Source organism: Mirounga leonina, unplaced genomic scaffold (genome assembly GCF_011800145.1).
Source record: "Mirounga leonina isolate KUSES-001 unplaced genomic scaffold, KU_Mleo_1.0 Mir_127, whole genome shotgun sequence".
Lineage (NCBI taxonomy): Eukaryota > Metazoa > Chordata > Mammalia > Carnivora > Phocidae > Mirounga > Mirounga leonina.
The window spans coordinates 79687951-79713211 of NW_023270316.1; the positions used below are offsets into that span (position 1 = coordinate 79687951).

At 34.2% G+C, this 25261-nt stretch overlaps 1 protein-coding gene across 3 annotated transcripts in view; it reads right to left on the reverse strand.

Moving 5' to 3' along the window:
• Positions 1 to 25261, reverse strand: part of ZMYM2 (zinc finger MYM-type containing 2) — an 80167-nt gene that overhangs the window by 19372 nt on the left and 35534 nt on the right. For all 3 annotated transcript variants that reach the window (XM_035003750.1, XM_035003748.1, XM_035003747.1), the window contains 10 exons: positions 24469 to 24641; positions 17361 to 17526; positions 16768 to 16802; positions 10020 to 10149; positions 8919 to 9034; positions 7783 to 7954; positions 6193 to 6318; positions 5310 to 5404; positions 3660 to 3828; positions 3287 to 3438 (listed from right to left, as the gene is read on the reverse strand). In XM_035003750.1, coding sequence (XP_034859641.1) covers positions 3287 to 3438; positions 3660 to 3828; positions 5310 to 5404; positions 6193 to 6318; positions 7783 to 7954; positions 8919 to 9034; positions 10020 to 10149; positions 16768 to 16802; positions 17361 to 17526; positions 24469 to 24641 — 1334 coding nt within the window. The remainder of the gene's footprint in view (positions 1 to 3286; positions 3439 to 3659; positions 3829 to 5309; positions 5405 to 6192; positions 6319 to 7782; positions 7955 to 8918; positions 9035 to 10019; positions 10150 to 16767; positions 16803 to 17360; positions 17527 to 24468; positions 24642 to 25261) is intronic.

A 25261-nucleotide genomic window follows, 5' to 3' on the forward strand; every position in this document is an offset into this window, starting at 1 on the left:
CCCTCTCTCTCTCTCTGGCAAATAAATAAATAAAATCTTTAAAAACAAAAAACTTATGAAACTCAACAACCAAAGAACAAATAATCCAGTCAAGAAATGGGCAGAAGACATGAACAGACATTTCTCCAAAGAAGACATACAAATGGCTGACAGACACATGAAAAAATTCTCATCACTCATCATCAGGGAAACACAAATCAAAACCAAAATGAGATACCACCTCACACCTGTCAGAATGGCTAAAATGAACAACTCAGAAAACAACAGATGTTGGCAAGGATGTGAAGAAAGGGGAACCCTCTTACACTGTTGATGGGAAAGAAAACTGTGCAGCCACCCTGGAAAACAGTATGGAGGATCCTCAAAAAGTTAAAAATAGAACTACCCTACAACCCAGCAATTACACTACTAGGTATTTATCCAAAGGATATAAAAATAGGGGCACCTAGGCGGCTCACTTGTTAAAGCATCTGCCTTTGGCTCAGGTCACGATCTCAGGGTCCTGGAATCGAGCCCCGCATTGGGCTCCCTGCTCGGTGGGAAGCCTGCTTCTCCCTCTCCCACTCCCCCTGCTTGTGTTCCCTCTCTCACTATCTCTCCCTCTCTCCATCAAATTAATAAATAAAAATCTTAAAAAAAAGAAAAGATAAAAAAAATAGTGACTTGAAGGGGCACATGCACCCCAATTACTTATAGCTGCACTACCCACAATAGCAAAATATGGATAAAGAAGATGTGGTGTATATATACAATGGAATATTACTCAGTCATCAAAAAGAATGAAATCTTGCCATCTGCAACAATGTGGATGGAACTAGAGCGTTTTATGTTAAGTGAAATAAGTCAGAGAAAAACAAATACTGTATGATTTCACTCATATGTGGAATTTAAAAAACAAAACAGATGAACATAGGGGAAGGGAAGGAAAAATAAAATAAGATCAAAACAGAGAGGGAGGCAAACCATAAGAGACTCTTAAATATAGGGAACAAACTGAGGGTTGCTGGAGGGAAGGTACATGGAGGTATGGGGTAATTGGGTGATGGGCATTAAGGAGGAGACTGTCCTTTTTGATGCAATGAGCAATGGATGTTACATTCAACTGATGAATCACTAAATTCTATCCCTGAAACTAATAATACACTACATACGAACTAACTTGAATTTTTAAAAAGTCTTAAAAGAACAAAAAACAGATCCTAGAACTCAATCTCTTTCCTTCCTGCTGAGTTAATCTGGCAGAACCCTAGTGTGCTCTTCAACATTTTTACAAATGATTGATCTAGACAACAGAACTATTTCTAAGATGATGATATAAACATTTAAAAAAAAAAAAAGACTGTTCCACCACCTTAAGTACACACAGTAAAAAGCAATGGAATACTGGATAGATAGGTCTACTGTGTAGTCATTGACAATTACACAGGTCAATGAGTGCCTACCATATGGACAGCATGGTACAAGACACAAAGAATAAGACCCAGCTCCTATTTGCTCTGAAGAGGATTTATATGTAATAAATAACTTATTCTGATGCTTGAGATGTTTTCACCTACACCTGGCACCTGCTATTTCTACTCTTTTTTTATTACTAGGTATAATAAAAAGGGGGGAAAACATAGATAGGTCTATAAACCCTGAGTTAGAACCATTGAGTCCAGATATATTTTAGAATTCTTAATTTTTTGGATTCTACAGAGGAAATATAGGGCATGTATATACTTATTATGTATATACATAATATTCCTAGAGTGGTCTAAGGAAGAACCCTATATTTGTTTAGAAACATTAACAATCCTTTAGTGAATTATATAGTTAATATTCTATGGATAATCAAACAAAGTATAATAAATAGTAACTTGACAACTTACTATCAAATTAGTTTTTGTGAAAATCTAAAGAGTAAAATCTCTAGTTTTCAGGGGTTTGGGGATTTGGAATGGTGGACCTATTATTGCCAACTAAACATGAGGCTCAAGGTACATATAAATCTATCAAAATATAAAAAAAGTAAAATCTATCAAAAAATATAAAAAGTAAAATCTACTATATACTTTTTAGGTTGTTACTGTAAAATATGTGATGGCCTTTGAACATACAGTAATTTATAGCCATGTGTTATTTCCCCACTACCACTTACATAATCTTAGGCAAATTTCTATCCTAAAGATAGTATAAGTAAAATAAAAATTAAGACAATTCTAATTTTCTGAGTAATTTATTTCAGTTTCTACCACCTGTTAGTAGCATAACACTAAATTCTGGGCCTATAAACAAAGCTCTACATAAAAAGATCTCCTTCTATCATTTACCACAGCTAAAAATACATAGGATGTCAAGCAAGATCCTGGGCTCAAACCCGAACAATTTGTTCAGAATTACAAGTTGATCTTTATGTTTACTATGGAAAATAGACTCACTCATGACTCACAGATATGTGGTTTAAGTTTTTCTAAAAACCCAAAGAATGATCTCCTTTTATGATCCCAAAGAATTAAAGAGTAAATACCCTATTTAAGAACTTAGAAATGGGCGCCTGGGTGGCTCAGTTGGTTGAGCAATTGCCTTCGGCTCAGGTCATGATCCTGGAGTCCTGGGATCGAGTTCCGCATCAGGCTCCCTGCTCAGCGGGGAGTCTGCTTCCCCCTCTGACCCTTCCCCTCTCATGCTCTCTGTCTCCCATTCTCTCTCTCAGATAAATAAATAAAATCTTTAAAAAAAAAAAAAAAAACTTAGAAACATGAGAAGTGTACAACTGAAACAGACCCGCTATTTGCAAAGGAACCCATTTTTCTATTTACACGTATATCAGCATGGATCTATATATTCATATACAGATCATGCCTCAGAATGTTAATTCATTTATTTGCAACTGTAAAGAGGCAATGAAGCCATCCTGATTATGATATACATGGTAACAAATATACAGCTTTGTTAGGCTGTTACAAAAGATGCATGAGTTTCAAGTCGCCTGACCCTAACTCCATTTTTCACATGAATTCTTTTTGGTTATGGTACAGTAGTTTTGAAGAACTTGAGGATTTTTAGGAACATAACTCATTATAACAGAAAGACCTATATACAAATTAGCTAAGAAAATCCTTTATAATATCCTAGTATTTTCAAATAGAGTAAATTATTTTTTGTCTTGGCAAGCCAAGAAATCATTATGTTCCATAAAGCTGCCCTTAATATTCCTGGCACATTAACATTTTTCTTTTCCCAAACTACTACAACAACCTTGCTTATTAACATTATATTCAAACGTAGCCATCAAATTACCAACCTCCTGTATTCCAAGGCAAAGATAATAGATGCTGTCAGGTGCATAACTCTCTCCATTTGGGCGTCGGATCTCATTGACAAAATGGGCTAACCCATAGTTAAGCTCAGCTGTGGTGTGAGAGAGCAGATCCTCTTTTAACTTTACTGATTTAGCTAAAAAGAAAGAAAAATTGTTATTATTTACTCTTAAGATTAAGAAACTTTCTGAAATTGATTTATACTATATAAGAATTTTAAAGTAAAACAAGTTATATTTAAATGTACTTAAAATACTGTCAGCTATACATTTATGTTTTTTTAAAAGTAAAGGTAGTTAATAACAAAAATCATGATTTGAAATATGATGCAAGAAGAAACAAAATCAGAACACTTACGAGATTTTAGCTCATCTAATACCAGAAGATCTTCATCAAGTTGCCTAGTTTTGACCCAGTGTTTCCATGCATTTACACCATACGTGTATTTGAAAGGAAAGGTGCATTCTGAATTGTCAGAACTATCATCATGAGACTGGTATCCTGATACAGCTTTTCTCTTGGCTCCCTATTAGTAAAACACCATTGTAAAATCTTTTTTTAAAAAAGCCTAAATTGTTTCATGACTTTATGTAAGTCATCTCTCAACAAATGTAAATCAAAAGAGAAATATATACACTTAGAACTGATTGGTATTCCAGAATCTGAGAATAGTTACTTGAAATATATCTCCAGGAATGCCATATTTCTACATAAACCACTTTGTATAAAAAAAAATCATTTTAACTGCTGCTGTGACAGTCACTGATAAGAAAATAATTAAATGTAAGACATAATTAATAAATAATCTGAAAAGGATTCTAAATATTAATGTAAGAGAGAAATTGAACTTCCCAGGATTTCCAATTTATGGGGAATGACCACTCAGCTCCTTTCACTGTCATGATGGCATTATTTGCTGTATAAAAGTTTTAAATTTTGATGTAGTACACCTAATTCACCTATTTTTTCCTGCTATTTCTTATACTTTTGGTGTTATATCGAAGAACTATGCCTAACCCAAGGTAATAAAGATTTAGGCCTGTTTTAAGAGTTTCATAATTTTGGTTCTTATATTTAGGTCTGTTACTCATTTTTGAGTTAATTTTTTTATATGGTGTCAAACAGGAGTCCAACTTCATCCTAATGCGGGTACTCACTCCTTTTTCAGTTTTTTTTCTTTCTTTGTGGGGAAATTTGTGAAAGTCATCCTTTTATTTTTTCTTTTGGTCTTGCTTTATATTGCAAATCAGAAATATATAAAGTTGTTGATAAAGTATTTTTAAAAATCACAACTGTTAATACATGTAGATTTGATCTACCTGAACAATTAAACTGTTCAGCATGTCTTTGCATGTGCTGACACGCTTAAAAAAGATCAAATATTATAAACTGTGTTATCTCAACCTCACAGATTAGTCTCATCAGAAATAATAGTGGAGGGCGCCTGGGTGGCTCAGTCGGTAAGCGTCTGCCTTCAGCTCAGGTCATGATCCCAGAGTCCTGGGATCGAGCCCCGCATCGGGCTCCCTGCTCAGCAGGGAGCCTGCTTCTCCCTCTCCCACTCCCCCTGCTTGTGTTCCCTATCTCGCTGTGTCTCTATCTGTCAAATAAGTAAATAAAATCTTTAAAAAAAAAAAAAAGAAAGAAAGAAAGAAATAATAGTGGAAAAAACAGATCCCTAGAAAACAGTCTCAATTCTTGTGAAAGAATTGTTTACTTTTTTTTAGCAACAATGTCAACCTTTTGTCAGGATAAAATTATAAAGGAAAATTAAATGGCAATAATATTCAACTCTTCTATAAAGTTACAAGTAAATCTAGACATTTTTATTACTTAGAAATGAAGTAATAAAGACTTTAACTCTTAAAGCCTTTTTAAATCTAGGGGAAAAAAGTCTTCCCATGGTCTCAGGCACAACTGTGGATCACTATTATCCTTGCTCCATACCTAAAGAGATACCGCTACACAGAGATCGTAGTTGAATGCAAAAATACTATTAATTTATACCTTTTTTTTAGATCGAGGTCTAGGCTGTTCCTCATATTCTTCTCCAAAAACAGGTGGTAATAAAAATTCATTTTCCATATCAAGCTCCTCAGCAGCTGGCAATCAAATCAGAAGAACTTTTATTTCCAAATATAACAGCACAAGTTTATATTACATAAACAAAGCCAACAAAGAACTAATTACAAAATATAACCAAGCACCTATTTATGAGGATAACCTATGCTGCAGGTGAGGGTGAAAAGAAAATGGTCTATGAGTTCTGATAAACCCTATTCAGACTCTTAAATAAAACACATGTATAATAAATAACAACATGAAACTTTCATGGAAATGTATAATATCAGAAAAACTATTACAACCTGAAATTCAATTCTAAGATCTAAATGATCTCAGTACAAATCTGTTTCAACATATCAAATCTGTCTCAAAATAAAATGCTTTACATTCTATTGGGCAGGTTTATTAGCCATCAGTAGATTAAGAAAATAATGAAAAACAGAACACATTTCCTTTACAACAAAAGACCTAAAAATAATTTTTCCTTTTGAAGATGAACTTAATTTTAAAAAGGTCCTATGAAAAATAGTCAATATTTTATTTAATTTTTTAAAAAAGACACAATCACTTCTTTATCTTTTACTCTATCTACAAAGTTTTCTATAATGAATTACTTTGAGAAAGTGTCTTTTCAGGCTCTAAGAAATTCTATTCAATTCAATCCTATGCCTCATTTCAGAAATTAACCGTTGAGTTTTGTTTGGGTAAAAAAAAAAAAAAAAGATAAATATAAACAGTAAAGGCAAGAACACAAACATTAAATGATTAATGATCATAACTAAATTCCATAACTGTACTTCACACTTAAAGAATAAAGTAAGAGTACCTCTGGGGAAATCTATTTCGATATCCAAGTCTGGTTCATATGGTACATCAGGCATATTGGACTGTGTCTCTGGGTCAGAGTTCTTCAAGAGATCTGAATCAATTATGTCTGCTTCAATAACTACACCTGTAATCAATTCGTAAGATCATTAGAAATCAAAATAGAAGACCTGAACAGCACCTATATTTAATCTGACAAAGGAAGTCATTTAATTGTAAATATAAAACAAGAATACTTATATTAATATGTCACAAAAGGAAAAGGTATATAATCTTGAAATGTAAACTATTATAAATTTTATAATTGTTAGATAATCATGAGTACACAGAAACTTAATCCTTTAGGTTTCTGACTGCCCTTTTCAAAAAGTTAATAGACATGCTTTGATAGTAAACCATCTCTGGTATGCAGAGTATCTCTTGTCAAAAATAAACTAATGAGGGTGGATAACTGCAATTTTCAATACTCTTTTTGAACTGTGACCTAGGTTTTCTATATCATTCAATTACAATTGCTTTCTAATGTTTTGATCAGTTGCTTTCAAACATTTTTATATTGCAACCCACAGTAAGATACACATTTTATCCATTTCAAGGTGGTGATAGGAGACAGAAAGACAAACATAGAGACACACACAGGAAACAAAGGTTTCACAAAACAGTATCTTTTTGATGAGATTCACACTAACATTTTCCCATTCACTTCATTAAAAAACAAACAAAACCACTGGTTGCAACCCACTAAGTTAATTTATAACAAAGTCCTCCACAAAAACTGTCACATTATGAAATACATAAAATTTTTAGTGTTTCTATTGTGCTCTAGGGTAATGGGAATCAGGCAGCTCATGGCTGAAAAAGGTCTCTGGGTGGTACCAGAGAAGTAAGGGTAGGAATAAATACTCTTAAGAGAATCATCTACAACATACTTATGCCATTTGGCAAACACTGCCCTAACAGAAGTTAGGATAAACCCTGGTTTAGATAATGCAAATTACTTTATTAAGTATAGCCAACAAAACAAAACTGGGGATAACCATTACAAAATAAATGTTTGGATCATTATTAAAGCCAACAAGTTATTTTTGTGTCTGAGCTAGTACATTAAAACAGGAATAATTCTGAGTTGATTTTACAAGTCAAATCCGATTACAATTAAAACAAGGACTGGACAAATTATACAAAGTCCTGCTTAAAACTGGGCATGGGGTGACGCCTGGGTGGCTCAGTCGGTTAAGCGTCTGCCTTCGGCTCAGGTCATGATCCCACGGTCCTGGGATCGAGTCTCACATCGGGCTCCTTGGTGAGCAAGGAGCCTGCTTCTCCCTCTGCCTACCTCTGTCTCTCTCTCTCTGATAAATAAAATCTTTAAATATATATATATATTAAAACTGGGCATGGCATAAGAGAGCATGTGGCTAGATAGAGTACGGATCTCTTAATACAAAAATACATTTTTGTTGCAATGCTCATCCACTCCCATTTCAAGGTGAAACATAATGATATGTCCTGCAACATACTATATTAATTTTAACACTTACTGAAAACCAATGATAAACTTATTCACAAAGTGAAATATAGTGCAACTCACTGTTGATGTTGGCAGCTTCTGTTTTCCCCTCATCTTCAGTTATCATATCTGTCATTGTAAGCAGCTCTGCATCAAGAGGATCTGAAGAAACTTTGCTTTTCAGTTCCTCGACTGCTGCAGGGATCTTCTCACTGCTATCCAATGAGGCAGGCAGAAAAACAGGAACCGGCACCTAATTAACCAAAATATTTACTGTTAGGTTTACTCAACATTAGAAGATAATTTTCTGGGGGGTGCCTGGCTGGTACAATCAGTGGAGTGTGCAACTCTTGATCTTCGGATTGTAAGCTGGAGCGCTACATTGGGTGTGGAGATCTCTTAAAAATAAAAATCTTAAAAAAAAAAAAAGGAGGGGGGCATGCCTGGGTGGCTCAGTCAGTTAAGCGTCTGCCTTCAGCTTAGGTCATGATCCCAGGGTCCTGGGATCGAGCCCCACATCGGGCTCTCTGCTCAGCAGGGAGCCTGCTTCTCCCTCTCCTGCCCTTCTCCCCTTCCCATCTGCTCTTCCTTGTGCTCTCTCTCTAATAAATAAATAAAGATAACTTCCCAAATTAAAAATTATTCTAACACATGATCTTCTTTATAATACTTTGGAAAAAACACATACCAAAACTAAGATGTCAATTTTAACAAGGAAAGCTCAAGTATAAGCAGCTACTTTTTGAAATGAAAATTAAAGAAAAATAATTTTTGAGATACCTCTGTCCCCAGGGTACTATGATAGCCAAGCCCTGGCATAGTGTTGTTACTGCAAGTGATTTAGGACAAAATAATGTAATCATAATTCATGTGAAATTCTATTCCGTGTTTAAGTTTTAAAACTTACAACTTCACAAATATTTTTCTCTAAAATGAACTCAAACATAAGACACTATATATATATATATATATATATATATATATATGCATAAAGCAGACACAGACATTTGCTAAACTTCACCTTTAAGGATGAACATATACTTGATTAAACACAAAGCAAACACTGACAGATTCAACCAAACCTAAGTTAACTGATGAAGGCCAAGACTCAACCCTGTTTTACTAGCTTCACTACATTGTTCTCCCACTTAATGCCTGATAAACCTCAAAATGAAAACAAAAAACAAACAAACAAAAAAACTTAAAATCCAACTTACAGGAACAGGAACCGTAGTAGGAACAGGAATATTCTGACTGTACATGTGCATCGGTACTGGGATATACACAGGCACAGGGATAGGCACTGGAACATATTCTGTCTTCCAATTATCATCTAAAAATACAAAATGTGTTTAAGGAGCAATGTTAAGTAACATTTACACATAGTTACTCAATGTTAAATTTGGTAACAAAGAAAAATTTAAGTGCCTCATTTCCCTTTTAAAAGAAATTCCTGGGGGTGCCTGGGTAGCTCAGTCAGTTAAGCATCTGCCTTTGGCTTAGGTCATGATCCCAGCTCAGGTCATGATCCCGGCTCAGGCCATGATCCCGGAGTCCTGGGATCTGGGATCGAGCCCCAAGTCAGGCTCCCTGCTCAGCGGGGAGCCTGCTTCTCCCTCTCCCTCTGCTGCTCCCCGTGCTGTGCTCTCTCTCGCTCTCTCAAACAAATAAATAAAATCTTAAAAAAAAAAGAAAGAAAAGAAAACAAATTCCCTGTTTTCACAAAATTAGGTAAGGTAAAAACAAAACTAAATACAGTAACTGTTTTAATAAAGACAGAAAAATAGAATTTAGGCCTTTTTTTTTTAATACAAAGAAAACATCCCTTAAAAACATTATATAGTTCCAGGTATCCTATCAGATTCCCCTCACATCCCCTGCAAAAAGATTTATCTAATCAAACAATTAGAATACATTTAAATCTCATAAAAATATATAATTGAATGATATCATCTCATTCTGACAAGGAAACAGAACTGTTAACATTACAGGTCACATTTACAGAGATGATTTTCTCAGAGGGATTACGGTAACTTTAGTGAATCTTAGCCCCAAGGAAATTTTTGATACAGCATTTTTTCACCTGTGACATAATTTATATTCTGAGCCTTTAACAGAGATTGATTTTCATTAATTATTTTAAATAAAATGCTGTATTCTCAAGGTAATGTCTAAATGTAGATAAGCAAAATCAACAGAAAATGACAAAGTGACCAAAACAAATACATTCCATAGCCTATTATTTGAGAAAAGCATGAATTTCAGTAAGTGAGGTATTAAGTATAGGGAAGTATGTAAGTCAAATTTTCCTAAGTTACCTGTCTGACAAGATTTGGTCTGCATGTGAGGTTTACAATAAGTAGCTTTCGTCATTGTTAAAGGTTTGCAAAGAACGGCTTTGTTCTTCATCTCTTTGTTAGGTGTTGGAGAAGGGGGTGGTGCTGAACCCTACAGAGGAAGCAAAGAGCAACATTTTATTTTTGCCTCTAATTTTTATTACTTCCTGGTGTTAATGAATATCTGGTTTCTAGATCATGTGGAGGGAACACATAAAAGTTTAAGAATATAACCAAATTATGTTATTATTACTATGTTTACCATAGTCTTAATCTGAAAGGATCAATGTGAATCTGTCCTAACTACTGACAAAGCAGGAGAAATCATTCATTCTACAGAACTGTGTGACCTCAATGGATTTTTTAAAAAACATAAAAAGACAATTTTTACTTTTAGGTAAAAAACAGAAGACTGTTAGCCTGAATTTTGAAAATAATTAGGTTCTTTTAAATTTATTTGGGAAAGATTCTTAGTTATTATGGCCACCTGATACACACTAGTTCTCTCTACTGGATAAACAGCTTATATATGTTACTAAATTTTAAAAGATAAAAAAAAATGATGAAAAGAATTACCATATTATCAAACTTCAAACTATTTTTTATATCCCAGCAATTGCAATTTCAGAAACCTGTCCTAGATAATAGTCTCTCAGATGTTTTTACCATGTTCACTGTAGCATTATTTGCAATTGAGAACACGCCGCCCCTCCCGGGCATAACACACACACACACACACACACACAATCTAAAATAAGCTAAAGATCTGTCCAGAAGGGACTAACCATAGGTGCTCTCCATATATTGATACAGGAAAAAAGGTAGAGAATACAGAATATTTGAGGTACTTAACTTCTAGACAGTCACCATGAATACTTAAGTAGTGAATACAGAACCGTAACTCCAAAAGGAAATACAATGTTAGGTTCCTACAAGCCTTTGGTCACAATATTTTCATCAACAGATCAATACATAACAGTGTTTCTGTTGAAACACACTTGATTTCATATATATTTCTTACAAATAATTATACTCTGTGTTTCTTTGTATCATGATTACAGCATTTTTATGTACTGTAGTATACTATGATTATTAACACTTTCACTCAGATGTGTACACTCCTGCATAGTACACAGATACAGTACACATATACTATATGGTACTCATACTCAGTCCTGTTAACACATACTGTATATTGTACACTAATGTAAATAAAGTCCTGGAAAAAAAAACCAAAGAGTAAACATGGAACATTTTATAAAAATATTAACATCTTACTCTTAGTGGACATGCAGGATGTACAATGGGGCAGTGCACTGTGTGGTTAAACCTCTCAACCTTTGGCGTGCCCATAAAAACCAAGGGAAAGGTTGATGGCAATTATTCTGCAGAAGAGGAAGAAGTCGGTGACTTGGTGAGGGAAGAAGAGGGTGACATCTGGCAGTTCTACCTCAAGAGTTTGGCTCTTGTAATTTCTTGACAATGTCAGCACTTTTCCCTCCCAAACTGGCTTCAAAAAAAGAAGTCAGCCTGTCTACTTGGCTTTTCACCTCAAATCTTTTAAAGCATCTTTACATGAGGGGCAACCACAGTGGTGCTTAAATTGCAGCTTTGTTCAGCATAGGGTCATATTCTTCCATGTCACTGACAATTCTTCCAAAGGCAGAATTCCATTCCAATATTTTGGCCATTCTTAGGAGTCTTGGGCTGACTTTCATCACTGAATCTGATGCCTTGTTTTGCCATCTTGCCAAGGTCTTCACTGGTAGGCTCTACTGCCTTCTCTACCAAACTTCCTCCATATCGTCCTGCACGTCCCCAAAGCCTTCTTCACTTACTTGGTGCAATACACATTACGTTTTTAACACTTTTTTTTTTTTCCTGTGACACCTTCAAAAACTTTGAAATTTTTCACACAGTGTGGTCAAACATTTTCCCAATTATTCATGGTAGCCTGCTTGATGCTGTCCTAAGCTGTGCCAACATAATAATGCTGCGTATGGTAACTAACTTCCAATAATCAGGGTGGTTTCCTTGTTGGTGTTGAGAGCCTTGAAAGCTTTCTCATGAAGTAGGTCTTGAAACTTTAATTATGCCCTAATTGAGGGGCTGGATGAGAGAGAGAGTGTTTGGGGGCATGAAAGGAACTACACTGAGATAGGCATTTTTGAGTTCTTCAAGGCAATGGATATCATCCAGTAATAAAACCTCAAAAAACCTCAAATGCAAGGTTTTCATTCTGGAGACAATGTTCAACTTCTAGGATGAAGCAGTTGGGAGAACCAATCACAGAATATTTTAGATACCATTCATGATTTTTTTTGTTCCACCTCTAATGGACTGGCATATAGCTCAGTTTTTTCCCTGGATTTTTCATGGATTTTGGGCTCTATGCACCAAGGGGGGATTGAAGTTATCCTTGGCATTGGCACACAACAGCAAGGTTGCATGGTTTCTAAACTATTTAAAGTCAGGGGCTTTGAAGACCACTTGTACCATATACATTCATTTGCCACTGACCTTGTGAAAGCAAGCCAGTCCCATCAGTGTTGAAAATCTGTTTAACTGTATATCCCTTCTTCCTGTGTTAACACTTGGCTGGTATTCTCCCAAAGCATCCTGGTCCTGATCTGCGGAAATCACCTCGCATGCAAGTTTAACATTTTTCATACCATTTTGCTTGTAATGTGTGAGCTAGCCAGCAGTAGGCAAGAAGGGTTTAACATTTTCCTGAGCCTGTGTAACATGCTCTATGTAAGCTGAAAACCTCACAACAATGCTGTTTCACTTTTTTTTTTAATTAGTCCTAAGTCCATGAATCCATAAATATAATCACTCTCCCTTCTTTTCCATAGCTTCACCATGTACTATAGATTTTACTTCAGTACTCAGAGTTGCCTCATCTACAGACTGGTGAATTTCTTATTCCTTTCTCTAAGTGTACCATATTGTTGATTCATGAACATTAAACTCACTGCCAACTGAATGAAGCTTACCTAATACACATCATTTCCTCCATAAGGCACAGAGCAGCCTTCCTGTGCTTAGGAACACTAGATATGGCTTTTTAATACTACTCTTGGGGGATCTTTTATAAAGCAAAATCACCAACAAAAAGGACAAAATATGAAAAAGGTGGTACTAATTGACTATGAAAAGGACACCTGCTTATAGGATGAAGTGAGACAAGAAGGGAAAGCCTTGCCTTGTTCCACCTCAGCAGGAAGATGCACCTCAGGAGACTCATGTTTTTCACCAATCTGCACCATGTCTGCAAATTTCTTTGAAATTGCCATGGGTATTGATTTAGGGGCTACCATTTAGAGAATAGGCAAATTTGCAAATATGAATGATGATCAATTGTACTTAAAGCACTTACTGTTTAATAAATTTATCTGTGCATATTTAAAGGTGTAGAAAGATACAAATTTTTTAAAAGACTGTTTCAGGTAGGTATCTCACGAGTTACAAATAATGCATATGGCCAAGGAGATGGTACTATTCTAGATTCATCAGGATTTCAAACCACATTATTAATCAGCTAAGAAAAAGAGCTACAAACAAGGAGTTAGGGAATTTAGTCCTAAAATTACTGCTGTGTAACATCAGGCAAGTGACTCAGTCTCTTGTGGCTCAATTTCCTCAACTGTAAAATGGGCAGAATAATATAACAAATAGGTATTGAGTATCTACTACATACCAAGACTAGGTAAGCCTGGTCCAAGCTGGAAAATACCCTAGAATTCCCACATAAGAACAAGGGGTCCAAAATCATACATTTTGTAGATTACTCAAGGTTTTACCTCCTGTCATTTAGAAACATTACATCATGTCAAATAAACTATGCCACCTAGTGAAGACCTACACTTGATAATGCTTCTTACTTTTCTGCTTCTCAACAAGCAAGATCTACTTCTATTTATAATGAATACTGAAGGAGGACCCAAAATAAAATTATAATGACAAAAGTTACCATCTGTTCAGTATTTGCTTCATGCCAGACACTATGTGCTACAGATAATATATACCCCCTAAAATTCATATGTTGAAATCTAATACCCAATGTGATGGTATCTGAAGGTGTGGCCATTAGATGGGGATTATATTATGACAGCAGAGGCCTCATGAACAGGGATTAAGCAATCCTAGAGATGCCTTACCTCTTTCCACCATATGAAGATACAGTGAAAAGATGGCTATTTATAAACCTGGAAGCAGGCCCTCCCCAGACACTGTTATCTGCTAGCAACTTGATTTTAGACTTCCTAGCCTCCAGAACTGTGAGAAATAATTCCTGTTGTTTGTAAGCCACCTCACTTATGGTATTGCTATAGCAGCTCAAATGGACGAAGACATTACATAAAGCACCAAATTTACATAACTCATGAAATGAGTTATTTAATTCTCCTAACACTACAAGAGGTAGGCCTTTTAATCACTCCCACTTTATTTTCTCATCTGAAAACTAAGGCTCGGAAGTTACACAACCTGGGAAAGATGACAGAGCTAAAAGTTCTGAGGTCAGGATTCAAGTAAATTAACCTAACACCAAAGCCTATGTTCTTAACTACTATACATACTGCCTTTATGAGGTCTGGTACAGAGCAGCTACTATGTATTTAATGCTTACTATGTGATAACCCTGAAGTAGGTACTATCTTCATCACCATTTTTCAAACAAGAAATTCACACCAAGAACTTGTGTAAAGGGACTTGTCCAAAATTATACAGCTAAGCTCTCACCCTTTGAAGTTTATGGGTAGGGAATTAAAAGATTTCAAAAGCTTACAAAGAAAAGATGGGAAAGGGCTTTTATAAGACAAAAGGCAACAATTGCAGTGGCACATTGATTTATCCTTCCCTAGACCCTTCTGGCTGTCATATAATGTGGTTCAAGTGCTAGGAGAGGAAGAAAGTATCTGATATTATGCTGGTAGAAGGTGGGCCTTAAAGCCTTGGTCAAAAGCTTACATATTTGAAACAAGGTTGGAAGTTGCCTTATGGCTACAAAGTGAAAATATGGAGTGACCATCTTTATATCCTCATCATGGATAAAAGTGCCTGGTATTAAAATGAGATGATTCAGCTGAGTATTTTGATGTATTTCTGAATTATCTGATTTTAAATGTATTTCCATAAGGGGGGGGGGGATGACATATAGGGGAGTAAAGCAAGGGAGAAAGCACTCTTACTTTCTTAGGATTCTTAACTACTAACATCAAAAGCAAAAACTGAACAGAATAATGTAAAATCACTAATTTTTCAACTTTGTCATTGATCCTAAATTGTGGTTACATATTAAAATCACTTGAAGAACTTTCCAAAAACACAGAATTTCTGAGTTGGGGGCTAGGCATTGGAAAGTTCTGGAAACTCCCCAGGTGATCCAAATGTGTAGCCAGATCTAAAAACCATTGATTTATTCTTTCTTACCAGGTCAAAAACTCAGAGACTTAATATAATGCCAATAAATGACTCCTATGGAGCTTCCCTTGGATACGGATGCCAGAAATACCAATATTCCAATACTGGTGATTATTGTTACTCAGCATACAAGAGGGCAGGCTCACTGTGCTTCAAAGTATAGCAAAACATTGCTTCTTCTCTTTATTCATTACATACAAATGGACACTTTCAACCTATAGAAAGTCTTAAAATGCTAACATAAAAGCAGAATTTGATGTATTACACCAAAGACTAAAGAAAAAAATCCACAGGACACATTATGGCAATATTTCTCATATTTAAAAACTTGTGGGGCGCCTGGGTGGCTCAGTCATTAGGCGTCTGCCTTGGGCTCAGGTCATGATCCCAGGGTCCTGGGATCGAGCCCCACATCGGGCTCCCTGCTCAGTGGGAAGCCTGCTTCTCCCTCTCCCACTCCCCCTGCTTGTGATCCCTCTCTCGCTGTGTCTCTGTCAAATAAATAAATAAAATCTTTAAAAAAAATAATAAAATAAAAACTTGTAAGTCCTGGCCCCCAAAACAGACCTTCAGATACCTATTTGAGAAACATAAACTCAAAGCCATTAATAATCTGGCCCAGCCTATCCTTTTACCTCATTTTCCATGATTCCACCACAGGTGCCCCTTAAGTTTGGCCCTAATGAATAGTTATGCATGTCCTTAGCACATTCCTCCTACTTTTCATCACTGTCTATCTGGCAACCTTCTACTCAACTGTTCTAAAGCTTTTTCACAGCTACCAGGAACAAATACAATAATTCAGTCAATCATTTCAAACATAGTATTGCTACTGCCTTAAAGATTATGGGTACTTTGAGGCACCTGGGTGGCTCAGTTGGTTGACTGTCTGACTTCGGCTCAGGTCATGATCTCAGGGTCCTGGGTTCAAGCCCCATGTGTCAAATGAGTGGGGAGTCTGCTTGTCCCTCTACCCTCACCCCCAATTGTGCTCATGCTCACTCAATCTCTCTCTCAAATGAATAAATAAAATCTTAAAAAAAAAAAAGATTATGGTTACTTCAACTCAAATACCATTTAATGTCTATCTCCCCCAATGTGGGTAGAAGCCATAATTAATTCACCTTTATATTCCTTAGCATATATGAAAGTATCGGTTTTAATACTAGATAATTTACCTAAATACTTCAACTGTCCCAAGAGAGGAAAGTAAAAATCTTTTATTATGATCAGATTAAATTGGACTATATATTTATGCCCACATTATAAAAATCAATATTTAGCACTTTACTTAAGCAATACTTACTGTCATTTTGGTTCGGGACGTCTGACAACCCTGATCTAAAAACAAACAAATTTAAAATAAGACAAATATCACTTTCTTCAGAATTTTCTAAATCTGTATTTCTCATTAAATGTTACTGATTTTTTAAAATAGTTAATGAAGAAAACGTTGTAAGCTATTTTAAGTAAAAAGTATCAAATTTGAGAGCTGAAATACAAAGCTAAATAAGTGGAATTAACCCTTTTCCCATTTTGTCCTCTCAGAAAATATTCATTGCTTTGGGTTCAATACTATGTTCTTATGCTTAACTCTTAAATAAGTCACAACTTCTAAAGGGTTTTCATTGTTCCTCCCAACCTACTCCCAGCACATACAATTTCCTAAAACTGGTCTTCATTTAAAATTGCCATTTTTTTTCAACTAGCACTAAATTTTTAAAAGAGAATAAAAAACAATACACCTACAGAAATATCATACAGGGCACCTCCACCCAGACAAAATGGACTATGCGTTATCCAAAATCAACTATTCATTATCATTAGTTTGAATTCAGATCTAAGAAACTAAACACTGCTATACAAGTTTTTCAAGTTACTACCTAAATTATTACATACCATAATGTAAGTTTTCAGGTCCTTTCTGAGTTGTCATGTTGGGCTCGTTTTGCTGACAGTAGAAACGTAGTAAGCAGTGTTGATCACAGAAATGTTTCATTTCTCCACGCCACTGCACTCTCTCTTTAAGCGTTCCTTGAGATTTACAACAGTCACACCTTGCAGCCTTAATAAAAAAAGGAAGGCATCAGACATTTCAAAATAAAAAAATTTAAAAACTCAGACATGTACTTTAAAAGATTTATAAAAGTTTATCAGTGATTATTGCCAAATACAAAACAATTTCTGATAAAAAATATAAATCATAAACATACAGTAAAAATCCACAATAAAAGTGAAAAAAATGTAGCAAAATTTACCTAATTGTCAAAATCCCTTTCTATACTTACCAGCAGTTAAAGACCAGCATTACAAAGATAGGATACCAAAAAAAAGTGAACACTAATAGACCAAATTGGACAATATATTTTAATATTTTAAAATAATCTTGAGGAACCTAATGATAATAGTGGTAGAAGTTTCCTACAATCAGATTACACTGAAAATCTCTGATTAATAAACAGATTTCCTGTGTTCAACTGATAGCTCAAGAAAATCAATTTAAAGAAGTTGTATAAGACCAGAAAAATTCTGAAGCAAGCTCTTATGAGAAAATCATGGATGTTAAGTTGAAGTTTTTTCAACAGTTTAATAAATTTAAAGAGCTTTATTAAATATGCTGATTTAAGTATTAACAAGGACTTTAAGTTCATGTTTTAAAACACTCAAATCTTTAATTAATTAAAAAAGCTATATTTTAGGACAACAATCAGCCCCAACTAGTAAAATTCATACATAAAACATTAAACCTTATAATGGTGAATCCATAATCCAGGGACAGATTTTCATTTTTTAGTGAACCCATTTCCCCTAAATTTTGCCCATTTTCACTATTTCTTAACGACTTGATCAATGAGTGGACCAAAAGATATGAATGATTAATTCCAAATACAGTTCTTTTCATAATTGTTTGATCCAGTTAGAGTAGAAATAAATTACCATATTTTTTAAATTACCCTTTGGTTTAACTAACAACTTAGAAGTTTTGATAAAGCAATACACATTAAGTTCATAATAATCATGTAGCTTTTCCTCATTCACCTAAATAATCTATAGTTCTATACTGTGGGTTTTGAAACCTCTCACTTTATTTCTCAATAGGAGTTCTATGAATAAATACCCTGTCAAAATTCCTAGGCAGGAATACTAACAAATGATTGTGCTGATAAACAGGTCTTATATAACAAACATACCCCAAGGTTAGAACACAGGCTCTTTTTTTTCTCCAGGTCAGGTATTTCTCCTGCTGAATAAATGTTAAATGAATGAAGATTTGTAGTATAAATTATGACTTTTAAGTGATGCCAAAATCACATCTCTTGTCCAAAAACTGTGAGCTCAAATTTTATATTGCCAGTAATATTATGTGGTAACTTCAGTAACATTAGCACTTATTATCAACTAGGTCATATTTTACTCAATAATGAAAAAGGTCCCTGGTCACCACCCAAAAACTGTTCTTTAAAATAACCTTTAAGTATTCAAAGTTTCAATGTTTGGTTCCCTTTTTATACTTTATACCCAAGACAAAGCACAAAGGAAGAAATCAAAAGCTTAACATTCTAATTATTGAGTCTAAACAGTACAAAAACATAGCAAAAGTGAAGTTGTAGCCTGACTACCTCTCATTCATTGAGAACCTGAAAAATAAAAGCCGGGCATATTATATCTACTCTCTACAATCCTCACCACAGTACTGGAAATGCAGTAACTTGTCTAAGGCCAAACATTAAAATTCAGAGACAGGATTCCAAGCAGACAATCCAAATCAAAAACTGGGCTTTATTTAGTGTATCAAGTTATAAGGACAATGGAAAGACAAAATGAGTTAATATAAATAACTAGAAAATAAAAATCCTAATAAAGGTAAAATGCTGCAAGAAGGTTCTCAATGTAACATCTAAAACCCAAATCAATTTGTATAAAATGTATTCAAATCACTACATATACTATGCTAATTCTTAACATACTTCTATTTACACAAAAATTTAGAAGGTCAAAGCACATTCTCCTCAAAGAATCTGAACAATGAAATCACTTCATTATTTTATAATTATAGACATTTGGATTTTGTAGTAACAATATTTGAAGCTTTCTTCCAGAAGGTTCAAAACAAATTTAGATGATTTCTCTGTACCCGAGGACCAAAATTAATGCCAATTAGCAAATGGAAATAAAATATGTACATATTTTTTCAGAATGGAAGGATAGTAACAATACTCAATACTAAATCCAAGTTCAATGCCATAATCAAAGTTTCAGAAGTTGTGAACCTCTTTTCCATTTGGTTTTTTCTTTTATAGCCACTCATGCAAATTCTGGGTAAAGTTTGGAACTGAGCTTAAAATACAATGGCTAATTGGAAAACATCGTTAAAAATGACCATGATTCCTTACGAAAACTACTTCCTTCCAACCATAGGAGAGAACTCTTAGAAAAGCTTAACATTTCTACAGCATAACAACCGAAGTACAGGGCGCCTGGGTGGCTCAGTCAGTTGAGCATCTGACTCTTGGTTTCAGCTCAGGTGGTGATCTCACGGGCTCAGGTGATCTCATGGGTCATGGTATCCCCCCAGATGAACTCTGCAATTGGGGCAGAGTCTGCTGGAGATTCTCTCCTTCTGCCCCTAAATCCCCACCCCGACTGCGCACACTCTCTATCTCATAAATAAATCTTAAAAAAAAAAAGGAAGAAGAACTGAAGTATAACTTAAGTTGCTGGTTTCAAAAATACCACTTCAGGGAGCCTGGGTGGCTCAGTCGTTAAGCGTCTGCCTTCGACTCAAGTCGTGGTCCCAGGATCCTGGAATCGAGCCCCGCATCCAGCTCCCTGCTCAGCGAGGAGCCTGCTTCTCCCTCTCCCACTCCCCATGCTTGTGTTCCCTCACTTGCTTTGTCTCTCTCTGTCAAATAAATAAAATCTTTAAAAAATGAATAAATAAATAAATAAATAATACAATTTCATCATCTACTTAGTGGTCTTCCTGTCACTATGGAAAATCAGGGATTGTCTGTTATGGGGGGGGAGGGGGTGGAGTGGATTAACAGTCACCAGTTCAAAAAACCTAAATAATATGTGGGTACTAAATTCTTAATTCAAAAATCTTAATCCAGCATCTCAGCCAATACAGGAATCTCTCTTTCAATAATTGATAATAGGTCATTCAGCCTATACTGATGCAGTCCCTTATTATTTGGCAGTTTCAAATTCTCACTTTTGGTTGATATATATACATCCTTGTAACTTGCCCATCTACTTGTTTCCCATTTCACCAATCAGACCTAATTTTGAGGAGGGGAATCCATGAATATGAATGAAATAGGGGATTTTACAGTCATTTAAAAAATAATTATTTATGACTTCCTACTAAGTACAGTTATTCACTAAAAAAAAAAGGGGGGGAAAATGCTGTGATAAAGGGTAGGTGATTGAAGGCAAAGCATTCAAGTGATAGGAAATCTTCAGTTACCAAAAAGCACATTTAAAGCAAGAATATTAGATATTCCCTTTCTAAAATTATTTCAAAAACAAAGAATAATTTTTTAAATAAATATTTCTAGCAAATTTTTTACAAAAAAAGAGAAAATTAAAAAACCCAGTATTTTTTATTCAACTACCCTTTTATGACTAAGATTTACTAAAACGTAAGTATTAATCTGATTAAACCCCATAAATCATATTTTTATACCATTACAGGGCATTTACATTAAAGAATGCTGCCATTCACTACTGGTTTGTACAGCAAATCAAAACCCATGTTAAAAAACTATAATTTGTAGCAATAACATTCAAGAAAAGATTATTAGTTCTACAAAGAATTACTGTGAAGTATTCTGGAAAACAGTAGGTCTTTTGAATTAACTTCACATTATCAAACACCTAGCTATTATTCCATTACAGTACTAACCCCTTTTTCTCCTAAAATTTCAAACTTACAGAGATCAAAACATCTCTCCTCCCACCTGCTTTCACATTATGCTGGAAACATTTATTTATCTACTTCCTTCTAAAGAACAATTTGGGAGAAGAAAAAAACGTTAACTTTACCTCTCAACATTTTCTGGTTGCATGATTTCAACAGATTTTGTATTCCAATTTAGAAGAGACAGTATTTAATAAATCTCTATTTAAATCCAAATGCAAACCATTATACAAACCAAAAAACACAGATCATTCAAAACATCTTGTCAAGTAAAAGAAACAAAAGCCAAAATTTTTAAAGTATACTTATAAATATTTAAATTTAATTTAAATAAATAAAAATGTAAAGTTATTTATACTATAGATAGTCTATGAACTTGAGGCACAAAGATAAGAAGGTGGAAAATACAATGTATGTGCTCCTCTGGTTAGGAAGCAAATGCTCATGACTAAAGGTGAAGTTAACAAACTAGACTGGCTACCTGTTGTTCTTAAAGTTGCTTTTAAAGTTTCCTTTTAAAAAATTGTTTTTCTAATAAAAGCTGGACTGACTGTTAAGTGTCACATTTATAATGAACTAAAATCTAAAACTTGAGTTCTTAAATTTAAAAAGTGGAAGAGAAAAGGTCAAAAAAAATCGTAATTTGGTTTGGGACTCAACTTACTACATTTTCAAGATGATATCAGGATGGTAGCAGTGACAGGAGAGACTCATGAGAGGTATAAGAAAATACAATTTGACACACAGAACAAAGTTATTCCTTGATTTAGTGTTGGTTGCCACCACAGAGAAGCCAATGATGAATAAGGAGGGCAACTCTTCATCTCAAAGCTGGTATTCCTATTGATCATAGAAAAATCATCATTACTTGCTTTACAAATCCCTACCATTATGATAAAATGATATAACCTTTATTCCTCAGGTTAGTACAGTAAAAATGTATGTAATATATGTATGTAAAATGTTAGTAAAATGTATGTAAAAATGTTAGTAATGTAAAAATGCTATTGTGCATATTACACAAACATTTGTTGGGTTTAATATAAGACAAGGAATAACAATAAAAATGTGTTTAATGTACAAAATATTGACTTTAAACCAACGGATAATTACAACTGGTTATTTAACTAAATGTTGTTATATATCCTGAAATGCACTGCCTCACCAAAATTTCATCATTAAACATTGCATAAAAACATTAGACACAATTATCCTTTAAAATAAATAGCAAAATGGAACAAATGGCAGTATCTAGAGTAATATGGTCTTTTGCCAAAGAACACTTCTTTGCTTCCCCCAAAAAGAACAAACAAAAAAACAAAAAGACTTCTCTATTTTAAGTAATATAAAAGAAAACAAGAAGAAATCATTCAAAGAAAGAAGCCAAACAGAAGTACATTTAGTGTTCTGTGGATAAAAAAACAAAATCCTCCAAAAAGGATTTTAAATATTAAAGGTCTGGATTCACAATTACACAATTAGGCAGAAATTTGCACAATAAAATGACAGAGAAATCATACTTATCATATGGTAACAGTTTTTGTCTCTCAAACTATAAAATAAACGATCAAAAGGGTAACCAAAAGGAAGAATAAAATGGAATTTTCCCATCTTTATAATGTAGCCACTAAATACCTTTGCTGTTTTAAATCCAAAACAAATTTTCAAAAATAAAACCTCCCAAACAGGGGAGAGTGTTCATATGTGTTAAACAAAACTGAGCTTTTAAATAAGCTATTAAAGTAACATTTTGAGTGATTTCTCAAAATTGCTACTGTCTTTAATAGAACAAAAGGTTGGATTAGACTAAAACAAATGTTAGAGGATGTTAGTATGTTTGTCCTGTGTGTTTCTAAAATTTGAACTTTAATTTTAAGATTTTTTAAATTTTTAAATTATTTTAGAGACTGGGAGCTTGAGCGGGGGAGGGGCAGAAGGAAAGGGAAAGAGAGAATCTCAAGCAGACTCCAAGCCAAGCTTGGAGCCTCATGACCCTGAGATCCTGACCAGAGCTGAAATCAAGAGTTGGATGCTTAACCAACTGAGCCACCCAGGCGCCCCTAATTGTAAGACAAATTAGTCAGAAGCAACAGTAAAATAATGAAGTAATTTTAAAATTGCACCAAAACTCTTAGCCTCCACAACCTCTTTCAACTTGGAAAGCATCTTCTTTTAATTTAATAAATGTTACTTGATATGTGGAGCTGTAAACATTCAAGAACTACACCAAGAATTTTTGTAATTTTCCTAAAAATATTAGCACTAATCACTTTCATTAAGTGAACTAAATAAATAATATTCTACATATTTCAACCATTTTACCCTTTGTTTCTTTTAGCAATATTTCACAGTTTTGAAGTTATGATGATGTCGTCTTCACATGTTTTAGAAGTACAACCATAATGAAGTTTTAACATTGAGATGATTTTCCATGTTATGGACATATGAACTAATAACTTTTTCTTGGGTAATATCTGACCAAACAAAGCCCAAATTTACACTCATTTTTCTTATCTAGGAAAAAACCAATGCAATGGACAAAAAAGTGGTTTATCTTTTCTAGAAGTAGATTATAATAAGACAACCACACACACTTATTTACAGTTTCAAATTAAATATTTTTGGTCTCTATCCATATAGTCTTTTCAATCTGGAACTCTCCAAAGATCCACAATTATAAAGGTAAAAAAGAACAAAGTGTTTTAAAACACATCCGAAGTGTCTAAAACAATTACCTGCTAATGTTCAAAACTGATAAAATGGTCTATTTTCTATTTGGTGAAATAAAGACACACAAATTTTAGAGAAATAATCCATTTTGTTAAACTATATTGCTGAAAATAAAGATATATTCTAGTTTGGGGTAATAGCTGAGTTAGAAAACAAGTAAAAATGCTACTTCAAGTTGTACAAAAAACTTTCTGAAATGACAAAAATTTTAATGAATTCTATAATCTGGGCAGGGCTTAATGTATGTACATTTTTTAAATAAATAAGCTACCATATTTGTAATGATAGTAACTGCAATATTTTATTAAAGATTGGATAAAGCAGTTGCTATAATAAAAAATTTTAGTTACTCGCCTTGTAGTACCAATCCTGAAATTTTTTACAGCAGTCTTCACTACAGAAATCTCTCACGACACCATCAAGTTCTTTAGTTGCTCCCTTCTTACACAGTTGAGAGCAATAGTTGCAAGTAACACATCTCAATCCTAAACGTCGTGCAAAATCCTGTTTATACAATAGTTTGCAGCCTGAAAAATACAAGGTTTTAATATTAAAGCAAAAAAAATATCGAAAACTATTCTTTGAGGTGAGAAAGCGCTTTTAAGTCAAACAGATCATTAGCTTTATGAAGTGTCTATAAGTTCACATATAAGTCCTCTTTTTCTGATCAAAACTGAATAATATAATCAACAACAACCTGTAAATACTGGAACAGAGCATGGAATATTTTATTAGATCTCATGTGCATTCAAATAATGCTCTAAGACTTTCCAATCTAGTAACATCTCGTAACTATTTTGTTTGGGCTATTTAAATATAATCCTGCTGAAGTATCATAGAGTAACACACCGCAAATAGGCATTAGAGAAATCAAACAGTGTAGACTGTTGAGAAGCACTGAGTAAAACTTAAAGATGTTCTCAACTAAGCAGGCATTTTAGCCAAAATTTCTAGCCTTACTTTTCTCTGACACCCTACATGGACCTTCAGGGAAGTAAAACTGGTTTATTGACTTGTTCAGAGAAAATGTTCTGTTATTCTTTTAATAAAATATTTTTATCTACTATATGAATGCATTATTTTAAGTGATTTTACATATCAACCTTAATCTCTACAATATCTCTATATGAATTAAATAAGTTTCCAT